General features: G+C 40.8%; 1 protein-coding gene across 6 annotated transcripts in view; it reads left to right on the top strand.

Annotated features, from left to right (window-relative positions):
- EOGT (EGF domain specific O-linked N-acetylglucosamine transferase) overlaps positions 1 to 21291 on the top strand; it is a 43546-nt gene that overhangs the window by 9888 nt on the left and 12367 nt on the right. For all 6 annotated transcript variants that reach the window (XM_077770609.1, XM_077770602.1, XM_077770603.1 and 3 more), the window contains 5 exons: positions 3003 to 3109; positions 6831 to 6934; positions 20099 to 20191; positions 20538 to 20609; positions 20755 to 20841. In XM_077770609.1, the coding sequence (XP_077626735.1) occupies positions 3003 to 3109; positions 6831 to 6934; positions 20099 to 20191; positions 20538 to 20609; positions 20755 to 20841 (463 nt within the window). The remainder of the gene's footprint in view (positions 1 to 3002; positions 3110 to 6830; positions 6935 to 20098; positions 20192 to 20537; positions 20610 to 20754; positions 20842 to 21291) is intronic.

Raw genomic sequence — 21291 nt, 5'->3', positions numbered from 1 at the left:
AAGAAATTAGGGTACTTAAAAAAACCTTTTTTTAAAATTTAAAAATAATTGTAGACTTCCAGAAGTTTAGACGTAGTTTCCATTGTACCCTTATCCCAGCTTCCTCTAATGATGACATCTTACATAACCATAACACAATGATCAAAACCGGGAAACTGACATTGCTAAATAACAATAAGTAAACATATTTGAATTTCACCAGTATTTGCATGCACTCTTTTTTATTTTTTATTCTTGGATGCATAATTCTATGAAATTTATATCACATGTCTGTGTGCATGCACCCACTACCATAATCAGGATACAGAACTGTTTTATCCCAAAGAAACTCCCATGCTACCCCTTTAATCTAGCTGAGCACTCAATTCCAATGTATATGTTAGGTTTTACATGCACCACCGAGCAATTGTGTGACAACAGGTGGCTGTCCTACAATTCAACTCAATTCTGACACCATCTATCCAGAGACAGCATCAGATCCCACATAGGTTAAGGGCTCAGTCCCACAAACTGTCCCCCTGCCCCAATTTAGAGCCCAGTTGCAAGCCCAGGAGGTCACCTGTGCTTCTGACCGATTGGCTGTAGATTGGGTTAGGTTAATTTGCTAGAGTGGTTCAAGTAACTTTGAGAAGCATTTTGCTTACAAGACTACCAGTTTATTCTAGAAGGATATAGCTCAGGAACACCCAGATGGAAGAGTTGCATAGGGCAAGGTGTGGGGAAGGGGCACGGAGCTTCCATGCCGTCTGCAGGCACCCCACTGTCCCCGTATCTCCACGTGTTCCCCAACCCAGAAGTCTTCCAAGCCCTCTTCTGTTAGGTTTTCATGGAGGCTTCATTACATAGGCATTATTGCCGAAATCACTGGACATTGGCAGTTGATTCAAACTCTAGCCCCTTTTTCTTCCCCTAAGGTGTGGGGAACTTTCAGTCCCAACCCTCTAATAATGGTGATTCTGATTGGGTGATTTGGTGATTCCTTTGGTAGCCAGTCCCCAACCTTAGGGAGGTTGTAAAGTACCACATTAGCATAACAACAACACCTTTCTGACTCTTACTGCTTGGAAATTCCAATGGATTTTAGGAGCTCTGTGCCAGAGATGGGGATAAAGACCAAACATGTATATATCTTATTATAAATCACAGTATCAAAAGTCACATAGGATAGTCATATATAATGTTAATTTTTGAGGTCAAACATTCATGCTGAGCAAATGCTTCAAGATAATAGTCCACCATACATTTGTAGGGCATTTTACAGTCTACACAGCAATACCTTCCTTAACTTAAAAATAAAAATTCAACTGAATAACTTTGAAGATCCTAGTTGGCTTTATTCAGCAATTCATGAATTGGGCAGCATCCCATCTAGCAAACAGTGAAGAGCTCCAAGAAGCTATACAAAATGCTTCTGGTTTTATAGGCCAGAAGGGGGTGGGGACAGGGAAAGAGCAGATCACTTCATCTTCCCATGGGGGAAAGCGAGTCTTTGTGGCAGATGGCCTCATTGGTGCTGACCAGAAAATTACAGACTGGCTGGTTAAGACTCCATTCCTAGAGAAGTTGGAAAGTATAATTAGGTTAGGTGTTAAGCTTTGGTTGGGTAACATGGGCTTAGCACAAGTGACTCCATTTTGGGCCTCTTATTTCTTTTCAACACTTAATAGAGTTTTACATTAGGAGTTCCTCTGCTGCAGTGGGCCATTTGATTTCCTACTACATTTTGATATCTGATTCCACCTGGTGGTAGTTCCCTGTGGTATATTTATATTAGATATTTATTTCCACGTAAGAAATTACTCCAAAATATGCACTAGGGTATATTTTCATTCATTATCTATTTGATAACAAATTACTCCAAAATTCAACAGCTTAAGGCAGCAAACTTTATTATCTCATGAAGTTTCTGATGGTCAGGATTTGGAGGCAGCTTAGCTGGGTGGTTCTGGTTCAGGATCTCTCACAAGGTTGCATTTCAGCCGTTGACAAGGGTTTAGCTACCCCTAGGCTCCAGTCGGCTTAGAGACCCTGCTTCTAGGCTCACTCATGTTGTGGTAAGTTTCACTTTCTCTCTGTCTGGTGTCATCTTTTTGCCACACAGACCTCTCCCCTAGTGCTACTCAGAGCATGGCAACCAGCTTCTGGGAGAGAGACAGAGGCAGAGAGAGAGTGAGAGAGAGAGAGAGAGAGGCAGAGAGAGACTGAACACTGCCCTCGGATAGGGGCTCTAGTCTTTGCATACCCTAATCTCAGAAGTCACATACAATCATTTCTGCCATATTCTGTTCATTAGAAGTAAATCGCTAAGTCCAGCCCACACTTAAGGGGAGGGAGTTAATCACTACCTCTTGAAGGAAGAAGTATCAGAGAATTTGTGAACATATTTTTGAAACCACCATAATAATTTGGTATTGTGTGTTTTTTAAAGGATCTATTTGGTATTTGTTTCACGCCAGTTGTCTCAAAGGTGAAGAGTTACAATCTTTAGGTTAACTCTAATTTTCTCTTGGCACATGCCTGTGATGATCTTCTTTTATATGAAAGAAAACTGTGCCATGTGGTCTCCAAAGACATTTTCTGAGGAAAAGGCTTTACTTTCTAATGGGAAGCTAAGTCATCTGCTGTCTTTCTGAGGCAGTCTGTAATTTTTGGAATGCCATCTGTGTAGAATCCTAAAGTCTACTACAAGATCACAGGAAGCTTTTGTGAATCTTCCCACTTTACTGGAAGATTATTCAGCCAATGCCATGTGTAGATTTCTTCTTTGTCTGGAAAATTCCTGGTGTATCTTGTACATGAGGCTGTCATTTTTGTTCCTTGTCTCAACCTTAAAATCAATATCAAGTTATATAAATGTTAGTAAGTTTGAGAAGTTCTACTTATCTTCATAAGAGCATATTCTATACATAAAGTCCCCCTAAAGAGCACATCCTGAGTTACAGTATTGCAGCATGAAGTTCAGGAGGATCCCTTTGAAACCATCTCCCAACTCTTAATTCCAGGTTTGCTGAGCTACAGAGCTATACTCAGCTCTCCTTCCGACCCATAGAAGATGCTAAATGTGATGTTGTTATCGAAAAACCAACCTACTTCATGAAACTGGATGCAGGTGAGAAGTTAAATTTGTCTGTTATTTTTTTACTTATTTATTTAAAAAGTTTTATTTAATGTTTTTTATTTTTGGGAGAGAGACAGACAGAGTGTGAGCAGGGGAGGGGCAGAAAGAGAGGGAGACACAGAATCCAAAGCAGGCTCCAAGCTCTGAGCTGTCAGCACAGAGCTTGATGCAGGGCTCCAATTCACACGCTGTGAGATCATGACTTGAGCTGAAGTCAAGATGCTCAACCGACTGAGCCACCCAGTGTCCCCTGCCTGTTATTTATTAATTGGTGAATGAGGCTTTGTTCCTTTTTCGATATGCATATGTAGTGATTTCCTGTGACTTTCTGGGAGGGTGTGTAACATTCAGTAGTGGGTTTGCTTTTGGCTTTCTTCTCTGAAGAAGGGAGCTAGTTTGAACTTCGCATTGTAGAATACTTTTGGTATTTTAGCAGAGACCTGCACATTCATATCAGATGACTCCATAAAAGTTGAAAGATGAGAGAAAAAGGTATATGGACACCTTTTAACTAAATTTACCCCATCTGGTTTCTGTAATCACTTGATTTGTGTTGTGCGTCCTTAGAAAAACTTAAAATGAAAAGCCATGTGTACATCATGGATAGGAAAGGAATGCCCATTGACCTCTTCTGGCAAACTTCCTAAGATCCTTTCCATGACTGAAGGGAACTGAAAATTCCTCTGGAAGTTAGCAGTGCAGTTTATTGTTGGGGGAAAAGAGTTAAAGTTAGGATTATTGTCCCATTTGTACCTATAGCTTCTGATCTCAACTTGCAAGGACAGCTTTAACTTTGTGATCCAGTTGCCCCAGAGAGGAGAAACATGGATTGTGCTATATTATGTGTCTTAGTATAAGAGATAAAGATCATGGGGCACCTGGGCGGCTCAGTCAGTTAAGTGTCTGACTCTTGACTTTGCTCAGGTCACAGTTTGTGAGTTCAGGCCCTGCGTCAGGCTCTGTGGTGACATCATGGACCCTGCTTGGGATTTTTGTCTCTCCCTCTCTCTCTGCTCCTCACCTGCTTGCTCTCTATCTCTCTCTCAAAATCAATAAAAAATAGACTTTAAAAGAGATAAAGATTATTACACCATACTGTATCAAAATGCATGAGGGGCTGGGCTTCCAGTGAAATATAGAGAGCCTTCTGTCCCAAAAATTTCAGAATTACTGTAATTTATTGGTTACATTTTTAATGGGCTCTGTTTTCTGAAGCTGTAATTCTTATCTAATGAAGTATTAGGTTCAGAAATCAGACCCTGTTGAGCTTTTGGAAATAAGAGCAAGAATGCTAGTTTTGAGGTCCTGACTCATGTTTTAAATAAGCAAATTGAAGAGGGGCAAAGCAAACTCTGTGCTCTGCCTATGAAAGAGGTGGAGATGCATGAGCTGTTACATGGATGCCCCTACTCAGGCGGTAAAATATGTCAAGTAGGAATAATAGGCTACCGGGCTGTTTCTTTCCTATATTCGTAAGTCTACTTTTTTCTTCTTACACCCTTAGCCCGGTATCCTTTTCACACCATCAGAGAATGAGCGTTCTGCAGAACACGACTCATTCGGGGGCACATTTCTTGAGCGTGGGACCTGTGTTTTCTCCCTCCTTGATAAATCCTGTAACACCAAGCACTGGTCTGTGCTGCGTTCCTCGGTGCCTGTTACAAACTTGCTGTAGGATACATGAGCTGACGTGTGTTGTGCACCCACCTCGACATAAGGATGTATTGTCATAGAACCTTCTTTTTCTTATTAATTTGAAAATATGCTCTTTGCTTAATTTTCCTGAATGCATAAAGGAGTCTTTCCAAATATTCCTCTAAGATACCAGTCTAGGGATGCCTGGGTGGCACAGTTGGTTTGGTGTCTGACTTTGTCTCAGGTTGTGATCTCACAGTCTGTGGGTTCAGGCCCCTCATCAGGCTCTGTGCTCACAGCTCAGAGCTGGAAACTGCTTCAAATTCTGTCTCCCACTGTCCCTGCCCATATCCAGCTCACACTCTGTCTCTCTCTCTCAAAAAATAAACATTAGGGGCGCCTGGGTGGCTCAGTTGGTTAAGCGTCCCACTTCGGCTCAGGTCATGATCTCATGGTTTGTGGGTTCGAGCCCCGCATAAGGCTCTATGCTGACTGCTAGCTCAGAGTCTGGAGCCTGCTTCAGATTCTCTGTCTCCCTCTCTCTCTGACCCTTCCCTGCTCACGCTGTCTCTCTCTCTCTCTCTCAGAAATAAATAAAACATTAAAAAAATAAACATTAAAAATTTTTTAAAAGTAAGATACCAGTCTAAAAAGAATTTTTTTCCTCTTCTTTTTGTTTTATTGCGATGTAACTGACATAGAGCACTGTATAACTTTAAGATGTACAGCCTAATGACCTGACTTCTGTAAACTGAGTATTTTTAACTCTTATGTTCTGGCATGCAACATTATTATTAACCGTGGGAATAAAGTCAGAATATTTTATGATTTCTGCTTTTGAGAGTCACTGTTTTTCTTTTCAAGTGCATGTTTAAAAAAATTTTTTTTAAACGTTTATTTTTGAGAGAGAGACAGAATGCAAGCAGGGGAGGAGCAGAGAGAGAGGGAGACACAGAATCCAAAGCAGGCTCTAGGTTCTGACCTGTCAGCACAGAGCCCGATGTGAGGCTCAAACCCATGAATCATAAGATTATGACCTGAACCAAAATCGGACACATAACTGACTGAGCCACCCAGGCACCCCAAACTACATGTTTTGAATGTCAGTTCTTGGAATATCATCTTGATTAGATTTGCACCTTGCCTGTTTGGATACTGGGTCCTGCATACCTAAGTCAAAAGAGCACATGTTTGGTTTCTTTTTAATGATGGACTTACAAACTTAGAAATAGCTGCACGCACACTCTCTTCCTCCCTGTTTGATCCGGCAGGATCCAAGTGGTCTTCATTACAGTTTCACTCTGTGCCAGGCATGGGGCCGGGTACTTTGAGGTACATTTTCTTTGGATTCCTCCTAAAAATAATGGCACCTAAATATAAGGATTTCCTGTTTCTCTTAGAGAAGCTAAAGCTTAGTGACTTGTATCAACTCTTCTGAAACCGTTGCTCCTGAATGGCTAAGCTGGGATTCAACCTGGTTCCTCAGACTCCAAAGTTCATGCTCTTTCAATTAGAACATGAGACACTCAGCCCTTCTAAAAGATAGTTGGTTAATATTTTCTGAAGAAGCAATGCTATAAATAGTGATTAAATGGGGGTGGAGGGGTGGAGACAGGAATGAAAAAACCAGATGTTAATAGTGCCATCGTCGTCAGTACTTCTATGATAAATACATATTGCTTAATATATTTTAAAAAAATAAGGGATCACAAAAAATAAAATTACTCCTTATTGGCTTATATAGTTCTACCCCATTTTGCGCTAAATAGACTTCTATTATTTTTTTTCTTGCAATTTCTGCTCATTTGTTACTTAGTGTATATATGGGAAAATGCATTCCTGATTTCTAAACAGACAATTTTAAAGTGAATTTTTGAACCCAGTTATCAGTTAATTGAGGACTTCCCAAGTACAGATCCTTTCTGTATCCTTTCCTTTAGAAAAACTCGTATGTTTTTCTCCCAATTATCTTCAGCTAAAAGTCTATCACACTATAAATAAATGGGGTGGAATAAAAATTGTTTACTCCTTTGCTCTTTGGGGTTAATTAGCATCGATTTCTTTTTTCCAATACCAGGTGTTAACATGTACCACCACTTCTGTGATTTTATCAATCTTTATATTACTCAGCACGTTAATAATTCCTTCAGTACGGACGTGTACATCGTGATGTGGGACACCGTAAGTAAAAACGTGTTCTCTGCTTCAGCTTCGTCTTTGCCTGGCTCAGTAAATGTGCGACTCTGATGTGGTGAAATGGAATTTTCTAACACACACACATTGAAATATACACACACATACACACCTATGCAGATGGGTATGAATGTGTCTGTGCACGTGCATTTACATGCATGCATACATATGGGCAGATACGTTTGCGTGTATATATATGTCTATGTTTGTTGAATTTTGTAATGAAGATATTTTGGAAGGTATTTTTCCCCCTGAGGGCAGGGGAAGCTCCAGAGACCTGTGCTCAGTGTTTCTCTGAGACGGACACATGCAGACTGTCATTTGCTTAACCTCCGTGACCTCCCACCTGACTCACATGGGGAGGGCTTGTCTCTGTTTTACTGTGTGGCCTCCTGTAATTACCATCTACCTTTGCTTAACTGTGGCTTCCCTTTGCTACTTGCTTGATGCCAGACTGGGCTGTGTGTATCAGGTCACTACCCAGGGCGACTCTTAGGCATAAACATAAGTACATGTGTTGAGTTACACCTGTTTTTTGCTTGTTTTTGGCATGGTCCTTATTCCCTTCTCCTTCTTCCCTTCTCTGGCCCTTCCACCTGCCAAGGTAACCCCCAGGGTTGCCCTAGTACACTCAGCTGTGAAATGGAATAATTCTGTTATCTACCTCATTGTCATGGATGAACCGTACAGTGTGTGAAGAGTCACAGTGCTGGCACATAGCACGTGTGCTCTGCATGTTGACTGTGACAGTGGCAATGATAGGAAGGACAGGTGGTATATGGGGCACGTGGGAGGCTACCACTAACAGGTCATCAAAAGTTCGTCGAGACATACCAATTCACAAGATGCTCATAGACCCCATCTTGGCACAGGTCTGTTGAGAACATTCTTTTTTTTTTTTTTTTTTTNTTTTTTTTTTTTTTTTTTTTTTTGTATGTTTATTTATTTTTGAGAGACAGAGTGTGAGCAGGGGAGGGTCAGAAAGAGAGGGAGACACAGATTCCTAAGTAGGCTCCAGGCTCTGAGCCGTCAGCACAGAGTCCGACGTGGGGCTCAAACCCACAAACCGTTAGATCATGACCTGAGCCGAAGTTGGACACTCAACTGACTGAGCCACTCAGGTGTCCTGAGAACATTCTTGGAGGCAGGATGGCTTCAGGCATTTCTTCCAGGGAGAGTCCTTCCAGAAGCCTAAACAGCACAGCTGAGGTGCAGGGGGCGGGGACCCACCTGGGGCAGATACAGACACCTCATGTCCCACAGAGGCCAGTATCCCCTGCACCAGCCGCATTGGTGGAGCCTCCAGGATCCCCGGATGAGACAGCCAGCTGCAAGAGCCATTGTGCCCTTTCCCAGTCCAGATGCAGTGTACCCGTCAAGACTCTTTTTAAATCACAGACAGGGGGGCCTGGGTGGGTCAGTTGGTTGAGCTTCTGACTGTTGATTTTGGCTCAAGTCGTGATCTCACAGGTTTGTGGGATTGAGCTCTGCATCAGGCTCCACGCTGGACATGGAGCCTGCTTAGGATTCTCTCTCCCTCTCTCTCTACCCATACCCAGATCTTGTGTGCTCATGCCCCCTTCCTCCCCAACCCCTCTCTTTCAAAAACAATTTTTTTCTTTCGTGTTCTTCTTTTAACATTTATTTATTTTTAAAATATAACTTATTGTCAAATTGGTTTCCATACAGCACCCAGTGCTCATCCCAACAAGTGCCCTCCTCAAAGCCCATCACCCACTTTCCCCTTTCACCCACCCCCCATTAACCTTCAGTTTCTTCTCAGTCTTTAAGAGTCTCTTGTGGTTTTCCTTCCTCCCTCTCTGTAACTTTTATGTTTCCCCTTCCCCTTCCCCTCCCCCATGGTCTTCTGTTAAGTTTCTCAAGATCCACATATGAGTGAAAACATATAGTATCTATCTTTCTCTGCCTTATTTCACTTGNACCCACTTTCCCCTTTCACCCACCCCCCATTAACCTTCAGTTTCTTCTCAGTCTTTAAGAGTCTCTTGTGGTTTTCCTTCCTCCCTCTCTGTAACTTTTATGTTTCCCCTTCCCCTTCCCCTCCCCCATGGTCTTCTGTTAAGTTTCTCAAGATCCACATATGAGTGAAAACATATAGTATCTATCTTTCTCTGCCTTATTTCACTTGGCATAATACCCTCCAGTTCCATCCATGTTGCTATAAATGGCCAGATATCATTCTTTCTCATTGCCATGTGGTATTCCATTATATATACATATACACTGCCTCTTCTTGATCCATTTGTCAGTTGATGGATATTTCGGCTATTTCCATGATTTGGCTATTGTTGAAAGTCCTGCTGTGAACATTGGGGTACATTTGCTCCTATGCATCAACACTCCTGTATCCCTTGGGTACATTCCTAGCAGTCCTATTACTGGGTCATAGGGGAGTTCTATTGTTAATTTTTTGAGGAACCTCCACACTTCTCCAGAGTGGCTGCACCAGTTTGCATTCCCACCAAGAGAGTAAGAGGGTGACCATTTGTTTTTCCACATCCTCACCAGCATCTAGAGTCTCCTGATTTGTTCATTTTAGGCACTCTGACCGGCATGAGGTGGTATCTCAGTGTGGTTTTGATCTGCATTTCCCTGATGAGGAGGAATGCTGAGCATCGTTTCATGTGTCTGTTGGCCATCTGGATGTCCTCTTTGGAAAAGTGTCTGTTCATATCTTCCGCCCATTTCTTCACTGGATTGTTTTTTGGGTGTGGAGTTTGGTGAGTTCCTTATGGATTTTGGATACTAGCCCTTTATCTGATATGTCATTTGCAGCTATCTTTTCTGTCAGTTGCCTATTAGTTTTGTTGATTGTTTCCTTTGCAGTGCAGAAGCTTTTTATATTAATGAGGTCCCAGTAGTTCATTTTTGCTTTTGATTCCCCTGCCATTGGAGATATGTTGAGTAAGAAATTGCTTAGGCTGAGGTCAAGGAGGTGGTTTTCTGTTTTCTCCTCTAGGATTTTGATGGTTTCTTGTCTCACATTCAGGTCTTTCATCCATTTTGAGTCCATTTTTGTGTATGATGTAAGAAAGTGGTCTAGTTTCATTCTTCTGCATGTTGCTGTCCAGTTCTCCCAGCACCATCTGTCAAAGAGGCTCTCTTTATTCCATTGGATACTCTTTCCTGCTTTGTCAGAGATTAATTGGCCATACATTTGTGGGTCCAATTTTGGTTTCTCCGTTCTATTCCATCAGTCTATGTGTCTGTTTTTGTGCCAATACCATACCATCTTGATGATTACAGCCTTGTAGTAGAGGCTAAAGTGTGGGATTGTGATGCCTCCCATTTTGGTTTTCTTCTTCAATATTACCTTGGCATTTTGAGGTCTTTTGTGGTTCCATACAAAATTTAGGATTGTTTGTTCTAGCTTTGAGAAGAATGGTGGTGCAGTTTTGACTGGGATTGCATTGAATGTGTAGATAGCTTTGGGTAGTATTGATATTTTAACAATATTCTTCCGATCCATGAGCATGAATTGTTTTTCCATTTCTTTGTGTCTTCTTCAGTTTCCTTCATAAGTTTTCTATGCTTTTCAATATACAGCTCTTTTACATCTTTTGTTAGGTTTATTCCTAGGTATTTTATGTTTTTTTGTGCAATTGTGAGTGGGATCAGTTTCTTTATTTCTCTTCTGTTGCTTCATTATTGGTGTATAAAAATGCAACCAATTTCTGTACAGTAACTTTATACCCTGCAACTTTGCTGAATTCATGTATCAGTTCTAGCAGACTTTTGGTAGAGTCTTTTGGGTTTTCCATGTAGAGTAGCTTGTCGACTGAGAAAAGTGAAAGTTTGACTTCATCTTTGCCAATTCTGATGCCTTTTATTTCCTTTTGTTGTCTGATTGCTGATGCTAGGACTTCCAGCACTATGTTAAACGATAGTGGTGAGAGTGGACATCCCTGTCATGTTCCTGATCTCAGGTGGAAAGCGCTCAATTTCCCCCCATTGAGGATGATATTAGCTGTGGGCTTTTCATAAGTGGTTTTTATGATGTTGAAGTATGTTCCATCTATCTTGACTTTTTCAGGGTTTTTTTTTTTTTATTAAGAAAAGATGCTGTATTTTGTCAAATGCTTTTTCTGCATCTATTGACAGGATCATATGGTTCTTATCGTTTCTTTTATTAATGTGATATATCGTATTGATGGATTTGCAAATACTGAACCAGCCCTGTAGCTCAGGAATGAATCCCACTTGATCATGGTGAATAATTCTTTTTATATGCTGCTGAATTCGATTTGCTAGTATCTTGTTGAGGATTTTTGCATCCATTTTCATCAGGGATATTGGCCTCTCATTTTCTTTTTTTGCTGGGTCTCTGTCTGGTTTCAGAATCATAGTGATGCTGGCTTCATAGATTGAGTCCGGAAGTTTTCCTTCCATTTCTGTTTTTTGGAATAACTAGATATTAACTCTGTTTTAAATGTCTGGTAGAATTCCCCAGGGAAACCATCTGGTCAAGAGCTTTTATTTGTTGGGAGATTGTTGATAACTGATTCGATTTCTTCACTAGTTATGAGTCTGTTCCAATTTTCTATTTCTTCCCATTTGAGTTTTGTTAGTGTGTGGGTGTCTAGGAATGTGTCCATTTATTCCAGGTTGTCCTGTTTGTTAGCATAATGGTTTATATCAGGGATTGGATGTAATCCATTTTCATTTGTGATTTTATCTACTTGGATCCTCTCTCTTTTCTTTTTGAGAAGCCTAGCTAGAGGTTAATCAATTTTGTTTGTTTTTTCAAAAAACCAACTCTTGGTTTCATTGATCTGTTCTACTGATTTTTTGGATTCCTTATTGTTTATTTCTGCCCTGATCTTTATTATTTCTCTTATTTTGCTGGGTTTGGGGTGCATTTGCTGTTCTGCTTCTAGTTCCTTTAGTGCTGTTAGATTTTGTATTTGTGATTTTTCTTATTTCTTGAGATAGGTCTGGATTACAATGTATTTTCCTCTTTGCTGCATCCCACAGGGTTTGGATTGTTGTATTTTCGTTTTGGTTTATTTCCATATATTTTTAAATTTCTTCTCTAATTGCCTGGTTGACCCATTAGTTTTCTAGTAGAATGTGCTTTTTTTAAAAAAAAATTTAATGTTTATTTTTGAGAGAGAGAGAGTATGAGCTGGGGAGGGGCAGAGAAAGAAGGAGATGCACAATCCAAAGCAGGCTCCAGGCTCTGAGCTTTCAGCACAAAGCCCATTGTGGGGCTTGAACTCATGAACTGCGAGATCATTACCTGAGCCAAAGTCAGTGCTTAACCAACTGAATCACCCAGGCGCTGCAGTAGGATGTTCTTTAACCTCTATGCTTTTGGAGGTTTTCCACACTTTTTCCTATGATTAATTTCAAGTTTCATAGCATTGTGATCTGAAAGTGTGTATGGTATGATCTCAGTTTTTTTTATACTTATTGAAGGCTGCTTTGTGACCCAGGATGTGATTTATCTTGGAGAATGTACCATGTGCACTCAAGAAGAAAGTGTATTCCATTGCTTTGGGATGTAGAGTTCTAAATATATCTGTCAAGTCCATCTGGTCCATTGTGTTGTTCAGGGCCATTGTTTCTTTAGTGATTCTCTGTCTAGTTGATCCTATCCATTCCTGTAAGTGGAGTATAAAAGTCCCCTGCAATTAGCACCTTCTTATCAATAAGATTGCTTATGTTTGTAATTGTTTTATATATTTGGGTGCTTCCCAATTCAGTGTGTATACATTTATAATTTTTAGTTCTTCCTGATGAATAGACCCTGTAATTATTATATAATGCACTTCTTCATCTCTTGTTACAGCCTTTACTTTAGAGTTTAGTTTGTCTCATATAAATATGGCTATTCCAGTTTTTTTGACTTCCAGTAGAATGTAGATAGTTCCCCATTCCCTCACTTTCAATCTGAAGGTGTCCTCAGGTCTAAAATGAACCTCTTATAGATAGCAAATAGATGAGTCTTGTTTTTTTTTCCATTCTGATACCCTATGTCTTTTGATTAGAGCATTTAGTCCATTTACATTCTGTGTTATTATTGAAAAATATGGGTTTAGAGTCATTGTGTTCTCTGCAGGATTCATGCTTGTAGTGGTGACTCTGGTAGCTTGTGAGCCTTGCAACAGTTTCCTCAGAGTCCCCCTTAGGATCTCTTCTAGGACTGGTTTAGTGGTGATGAATTCCTTCAGTTTTTGTTTGTTTCAGAAAACCTTTCTCTCTCCTTCTATTCTGGATGACAGGCTTGCTGGATAAAAGATTCTTGGCTGCATATATTTCCTGTTCATCACATTGACGATTTCCTTCCATTTCTTTCTAGTCTGCCAAGTTTCAGAAGATGAGTCTGCTACTACCCTTATGTGTCTATGTTTGTATGTTAAAGCCCATTTATCCCTAGCTGCTTTCAGAATTCTCTCTTTATCCTTGTATTTTGCCAGTTTCACTGTGATATATCGTGCAGAAGATAGATTCAAGTTACTTCTGAGGGGAGTTCCGTGTGCTTCTTGGATTTCAATGTCTGTTTTCTTCCCCAGGTTGGGGAAGTTCTCAGCTATGATTTGTTCAAGTACCCCTTCAGCGTCTTTCTCTCTCCTTCTTCTGGAATTCCTATGATATGGATATTGTTCCATTTGGTTGCATCACTCAGTTCTCGAATTCTCCTTTTGTGCTCCTGGATCATTTTATCTCTCTTTTTCTCAGCTTCCTCTTTTTCCATAATTTTATCTTGTAAGTCACCTATTCTCCCCTCTGCCTCTTCAGTCTGTGCTGCGGCTGCCTCCGTTTTATTTTGCACCTCATGTATAGCATTTTTTAATTCATCATGACTATTTTTAAGATCCTTGATCTCTGCAGCATTGGACTCTCTGCTGTCTTCTATGCTTTTTTTCAAGCCCAGTGATTAATTTTATGGCTATTATTCTAAATTCCTGTTCAGTTATGATGCTTATATCTGTTTTGATCAATTCTTTAGCTGTCACTTCTTGGAATTTCTTTTGAGGAGAATTCTTCCATTTCATCATTTTGGCTAGTTTTCTGTCCCTTGTACATTTTAAAAGCTTGTTATGTGCTCTGCACCTGCAAGTACTGCTATATTATAGGGCCTGGCCATTCAGAAGGTGGTTTTTTTTGGAGTGTTACCTGCTCTTTGCTGCTGTGACTTTGGTTTTATTTCCCTACTTGTAGTGATGTTTTGGACCCTCCACCAGATGTGCTTTGGTTTGTTTCTTGAAGTAGCCCTGGAAAGGAAAACACAGACAAACAGGAAACAATACACAAAAGCACAAACAAAACAAAGAGGTAAACAGACAAAAATGAAAAAAAGCCAAAAAAACAAAAGACAGTCTAAAAGCATAAAACCAGAAATACCAGCTACAAGTAAAGAACAGGGTGGAGACAATGCTGATGAAAGAGTATATACAAAGAGAGAAATGACAGGGGGTGGGTAGAAAGAGAAAATGAACATTGACCAGTCAGAGGGACTAAAAGCCTTAATCCAAAAAAAAACCCAAAAACAAACAAACAAACAAGAAAGAAGAATAAAGAAGGAGGCAAGGAAAAATAAAATGAAGATAATGTTACCCAGAGAAACTATATGGCCTGATTATTCTAGAGAGAAAGAAAGGAAAGGAAAGAAGGTGTAGAACATGCATCAAGAGAGTGGATTACGTATGTCTATTTAGGCACACCAACCAGAGTAACCAGCCCAGAGGAGGGAAGAGATAAGAAGGAGAAAAGGGATAATATATCTAAGTAACAAGAATTGACCTAGGGCGCCTAGGTGGTGCAGTCGGTAAAGTGCCTGACTTCAGCTCAGGTCACAATCTTATGGTTTGTGGGTTCAAGCCCCATGTTGGGCTCTGTGCTGACAGCTCAGAGCCTGGAGCCTGCTTCAAATTCTGTCTCCTTCTCTCTCTGCCCCTCCCCCACTCATCCTCTGTCTCTATCTCTCTCAAAAATAAACATTAAAAAAAGAAAACTAGTCTCACAGTCCAGTTGTGTTAAAAAAAAAAAAAAAAAGAATTGACCTAGAGTAAATCCAGGCAATGCCGCATTGCTGGTCTGGAGGAGGGAGCCGTCTGTTTACACAGCATCTATGCAGCTCCAGTGGATAAACGGCTGTTTAGTGGGGAGGGGCATGGTTTGGTGTAGTGGGTCCCACCTCCCCTTTGTACCCCGCGGACAGATCCCTGAGGACTCGCCTTGGCTATTGTGGGGAGAAAAATGGCAACCTCCCAGTCCCTTCATCAGGGACCAGGTGTCCCAAGTCACTCCTTTGGATCCGTCCTCACTGTGCTGTGGCGCCCACTAGGCAGCTGTCTCGCTCAGCTGTCTCCTATGTCCCACGCTTAGCTGCGGTTTTAAACTCCCATTCTTTGCGCATTAATGACACTGCCTGAAATGTAATCCTGCGGCTGTTCTGCAGCAGTTCAGGAGAGGGGGACCAGTTCCTCCTGCTGCCGACTGCGCCCCTGAGGTACCACTGAATCTAGAGGTGACTCCATTCTCCTGCAGGTGTGCGAACAGGGCAGCTGGCTGCTGCCGAAGTCGAAAGAAAGCCCTGCAGTTAGAGATGGGATCTCTGTCCTAAAGTCCTGCAGTTAGAGATAGGATGATGGGATCCCTCTCCCTCCCTGTCCGAGGTTTTTATCTGTTCCAAATACAGTCCTATATTTCCCCAGCTGCTCTTTTTCTTCCCTTGGTCTCTTTGCAGAAGAGGATCCCTCCTCTCCGTGCCTCCATGTCCCAACCTGTTTTTATCTCTCCCAGTTCGCAATCACGCACCGCTGGGGCTTTCTGGATTTCCCATTTTCTTCCTGGTAGACTCCGTCTTCTTTCCTCCCAGACTCTTGGGGTTCCGAGTCCTTTGGCTTCAGACCTTCTTTGTTTGCGATGTGCAGGAAGTATGGAGCCCCCTACTTCTCTGCCACGTTGGCCCCCAATCTCAAAAATAATTTGTAAAAAATTAAAAAAAAAACCACCAGCAGTGATACCTAGAAGCACAGTGGACCCCTGCTGCCTTCATTTCCAGACATCAGAGCCAGACAGTTAACCAAAGGTCAGATTCTCATACAGCAGGGTAAGTGGTTTCACTCATGATTTGTTTTCAGAGATAGGAGGCTTGTAGTCGAGTTGTGTAGAAAGGTTTCCTTTATCACTGCTCCATAGACTTGTACTTTGATTTGAAGTCTGATGAGAATTGGTTGATAATTCTTGACATGTTAATAATGCTCTCTTTTGATTTTCTTCTTCACAAGTATTTACACTTCCCTCTCGCATTCCAGTTTTGCTACCACAACAGTTTCATTTCTTGAAAATCCTTTTGTGAGCAAAGGGTGCAACAGTCTCTTTCTCTTCTCTTTCTATCAGTGCTTCTAGGGCACAGTCACGAGCTACCAGAAGCTCTGATAATTAACTCAGGGTTGTTGTGCTTTGTAAAAAAATTTGTTTTGACATTTATTTATTTATTTTTAATGTTTATTTTTGAGAGAGAGAGAGGACGCACATGAGCCGGGGAGGAGCAGAGAGAGAGGTAGACACAGAATCCGAAGCAGGCTCTAGGCTCTGAGCTGTCAGCACAGATCCCATTGTGGGGCTCGAACCCACTATCTGCTAGATCATGACCTGAGCCAAAGTTGGACACTTAACCAACTGAGCTACCCAGGCGACCCTGTTGTGCCTTAAAAAAAAAATTACACCCTATATTATGTCATTGAATGCTCATAACTCTCCAGGGAGTAGGACCTTTATGACCTTGGTTTACGGATGAGGAAGCTGAGGCTGTGAGCAGCAGACGGGTGTTCTAAGAGCATGGTCAGCAAGGGGTGGGGTCAGGGTTCTAGTCCAGGCAGCCAGTTCCCCGTCCTGGGCCTTAAAACCACAGTGCCTGGTCCCGTCCCTATAGTTCCCTGCACATCCTATTAAGTTGATGGAAAGTTTTCTGATCAGTTGGCAGAAGCTTCCTTATATCTTGTTGTTGCATATTTATCCATGTCTTCCTCAAGTGGGCCAAGTTAAACAGAGCACCTTCTACAGCCCTCCCCTTCTCTGCATCTGCTGGAGAGTGAAAATAGGATGCATGGCCACCATGAAGTCCCAGATGACTCACTTAACTGGGAACATGATGTCAGGGCATGCTGACCACAACTGGCAAGGAAAGGCAGGATGCATTTAGCTGAGCATGTTTGCCACACTGCTATTTCCTCCCTCTTTTGGGGTTAAGCATCCGGCTTTGGCTCAGGTCATGATCTCACAGTTGATGAGTTCAAGCCCTGCATTGGGTTCTGTTCTATTAACACAGAACCTGCTTTGGATCCTCTCTCCCCCTCTCTCTGTCCCCCTGCCCCGCTCACATACTCTCTTTCCCCTAAAAATAAACAAACATTAATAAAATAAAATAAAATAAAATAATAAGCCATGGGGGTGTAAAAAAAAAAAAGAACAAGAAGAAGAAGAAAGAAAAAGGTCTCCTTCCTTTCTTCCTCTTCTCCAAGTCTATTTCCCTCAAAAGTAACCAACTGCAGTTAGCATGTGTGGGAGTCCCTTGCAAGACTTTACTTTAGCAAATATGAATATATCCTCATACAATATGTAAGGATCTATATAAGAATATAATAAAACTTATGTAAGGGTGTGAAAATATGCTGTTTCATATGCTAGCTTACTATTATATCAGGGGCATCTATCTCCACATGATACTTGGTGGCTGCTACGAGTGTATGCCACATGTCTCAATGCATGTATTATGTCCTGCCCCCCCAATTATATTTTGTTTGCTGCCTGTTTTTTTTTTTTTTTTTTTTGCTATTTATTGAAATGCAGTGAATATCCTTCCCACATGCATGTGTCTTTATACCCTCATTCCAGCTTTTCTGGAGGACATATTCCTATAAGACTTTCTAAGTCATAGGTTATATGCATGTTTAAATTGGAGACATACACAGGAGGAAATTTTATGGCCTCTTCAAGAATATCCAAATATTCTTCAACATGAGACTAGAAAGAAGCCCTTCCCCTGTGGCAGATAATTTGAAGTTGAGGGATGTGGAAAAGAACCTTTTGGAGGTGGTTGTTACTGAATAATACATGATTTCCCTGAAAAGGGATCAGTCAGGACTGCTATATTTTATTATTAAATTTTCCTTTCAAAGGTATCTTATTTTATATGAAGTATTTTATCTCAAGAAACTTTCTCGAATCACTCTTTTAATTGCCCTTTATTTATTATTGAGCCAGAATAGGGACATTTTATTTTTGATGGTGTTGAGAGGGGCCTTTATTAGAATGGCATTGGAGAAACATCGAAGGGGAAAATTTTTTTTTACCACTACATCTAACATTTCTCAATAACTTTGAAATAGCTCTAATATGTGCAACATAAAAATTTCAAAATCTGAAGAAAGAATTGCTTTAATGATAGAAAGACATAAGCATAATGTGTAACCAATTGTAGACTTTGCATGTAATCCTACAATACATGGTTCTTATTTCTTTTGGCTGAATTTTTCAATCTAAGTTATACCATTTTTAAAGAAATTGATCTCCTTCCTTTAGCTGATGGAGCACGTAATTAATTTCTACTTTGCAAAAATGAAATGCATTTGGTAAATGTACCAGAAAGAACCATTTCCCTCTGAGAGGCAATTGTGTGCAGAGGTTAAAAGCTTGGAATCTGGAACCAAACCAACTGGATTTAATCTCAGCCCTGCAAACACACCAGCCCTGCCATTTATGCAAATTGGTTAAATTTGTAGCTCAGGTTCCTCATCTGTAAAATGGGGATAATGATATCCCATAGATCATTACGTTTGTGGGGTGTAAATAATTGTAAGTGCTTAAAACCATGCCTGAGATGTAGGAAATGTACAAGAGGCTATTATAATTATTATTACTCTTTTTTTTAAATTTTTTTAAATGTTTTATTTATTTCTAGGAGAGAGAGAGAGAGACAGCGTGAGCAGGGGAGGGTCAGAGAGAGGGAGTCACAGACTCTGAAACAGCCTCCAGGCTCTGAGCTGGCAGTCAGCACAGAGCCCGACGCGGGGCTTGAACCCACGAACCGCGAGATCATGACCTAAAGCGAAAGTCGGACGCTTACCGACTAAGCTACCCAGGCGTCCCAATTATTATTACTCTTAATGTTAATGGAGAATTACAATGTGTTACTCTCTGGTCAATGGAGATCATTATATAGAAAAATGTTCATCATATTTTCATGTTAGGACTTCCAAGGCATTTTCTTGCCTTGAAATTTCTTTTCAAAAGTGTATTCCATTTACTCTGATTGTTTTTGTTTACTGAGCTATTCTAGTGTGTACAAAGGCTGTTGTAGGTCTATGATTTGGGTAGAAGATTCACTGGGAAAAAACCCCCACATCAATTAACATTCAGAGATGTGAGTATAAGACAGATAGGGTAGGAAAACAAAATGCTGGGGTGCCTGGGTGGCTCAGTTGGTTGAACAGCTAACTTCACCACAGGTCATGATCTCGTGGTCTGTGAGTTTGAGCTCCGTGTAGAGCTCTGTGCTGACAGCTCAGAGCCTGGAGCCTGCTTCCGATTCTGTGTCTCCCTCTCTCTCTGCCCCTCCCCTGTTCATGCTCTGTCTCTGTCTCTCAAAAATTAACATTACAACTTTTTTTTTCAAATAAAAAAAATGTTTTCAGCAAACTAAGATTATCATTGTGGTGATTACTTCTTTTTTTTTTTTTATTTTTAATGTTTATTTTATTTTTGAGAGTGAGAGAGACAGAGCACAAGCCGGGGAGGGACAGAGAGAGAGAGAAAGACAGACACAATCCAAAGCATGCTCCAGGCTCTGAGATGTCGGCACAGAGCCCAGTGCAGGGCCCAGACTCACAAACTGGGAGATCATCACCTGAGCCGAAGTCTCAGACGCTTAACAGACTGAGCCACCCAGGCGCCCCTGGTGGTGATTATTTCTGATGTCATTTCATCAAATTAGATATTTGCTCAGGCCCAAGTTGAAAATCCATTTTTCTTATATGGATTTAATGAGCTGGTTTAGCATCATTAGTTCTTAACACTGACAAGCTTATTCGAGTGACAAGCTTATTCGAGTATTTCGTTGCATTTTTAAAAAGCCATATTGCATCCTTTCATGGCCCTAACCTATTTTCTTTCCACTTTCAGAGCTCCTATGGATATGGTGACCTATTCTCTGACACGTGGAGAGCATTTACTGACTATGACGTTATACATTTGAAAACTTACGATTCCAAAAGGGTACTGGAAACTTTCCTGAAATGTCTCTAAATAAGAGTCATTACAGATGACTCACTCATCAGATAAATATTTAATATGAGTTTCTATTAGCTATTACCATTGATTTTTGACTTCATAGTTTCTTCTTTTTATAAACTAGAATAATTGCTTTTAACTATGTAGCATTAAAAAATGTTCCCTTTAGCTTTTTCAAAATTACGACTTTCACTTGAGAAATAGTTTGCTGTTCAAAATCTTTCAGTGCAAAAAGAGATTAATTAAAACTTATTTTCTGTAATCATAAATACTATTTTGGTGTGGTGTGCAAATTGTGCTCTCTTACCTTGTACAATATCTTCATCCCTAGGTGTGTTTTAAAGAAGCTATTTTTTCCCTCCTCCCCCGCATGCGATATGGGCTGTTCTATAACACCCCTTTGGTAAGCACGCCGCCGGGTGTTAACATTCATATTTATACACTTATTCTGCATAGATTTTAAGATAGACGTTTATTTGTAACTTGAGAACATCTTAAATAAGAATGCGAAATTACTCATTGTAACATGAATTATGTTTTCGTGTCAGATATCTGGCTGTCAAAACACGGGTTTATTCAGGGCATTTTCCCAGCACGTGCTGCACAGACTGAACATCACCCAGGAGGGCCCCAAGGTAAGGAGCACATTATAGGTTATGTCTTGGACCTGACCCCACCTGAAATACAAATCAATGCCACCTTTGCAGAAAAAGAAATCTGTGGAAGACAGTGTTTTATGGGTTAACAGTTTCTTGCCTGAAATGATCCAAAATCAAATGTCACCAGCCTGTGACAGATAAACTGAGGGACAGTGGAAGAATGTGCGTTTTTCTCCATTCCCTTTCTCCTGTCATTCCCCACATACCCTTGCTCTTCTCACAATCCCCACCTAACCCACAACCCCCTGCCAAAAATCCCACCTAGCCAATCAAACAGAAGTGTAATGAACAAGTTTTGTCTTCTGTGGCTAAAATGGATACAGCTTTATTTCCTGAGGGAAGTCAGAAGGAATCGGGCTATGTACCAGTTCCTTAAATGTATCTTGATTGAGTTTCATCTCTTTGAGAATCACATTTTGGGTTCTA

The sequence above is a fragment of the Crocuta crocuta genome, unplaced genomic scaffold (assembly GCF_008692635.1).
Source record: "Crocuta crocuta isolate KB4526 unplaced genomic scaffold, BGI_CrCroc_1.0 scaffold126, whole genome shotgun sequence".
Lineage (NCBI taxonomy): Eukaryota > Metazoa > Chordata > Mammalia > Carnivora > Hyaenidae > Crocuta > Crocuta crocuta.
This window is presented reverse-complemented; position numbering and strand designations above follow the sequence as displayed.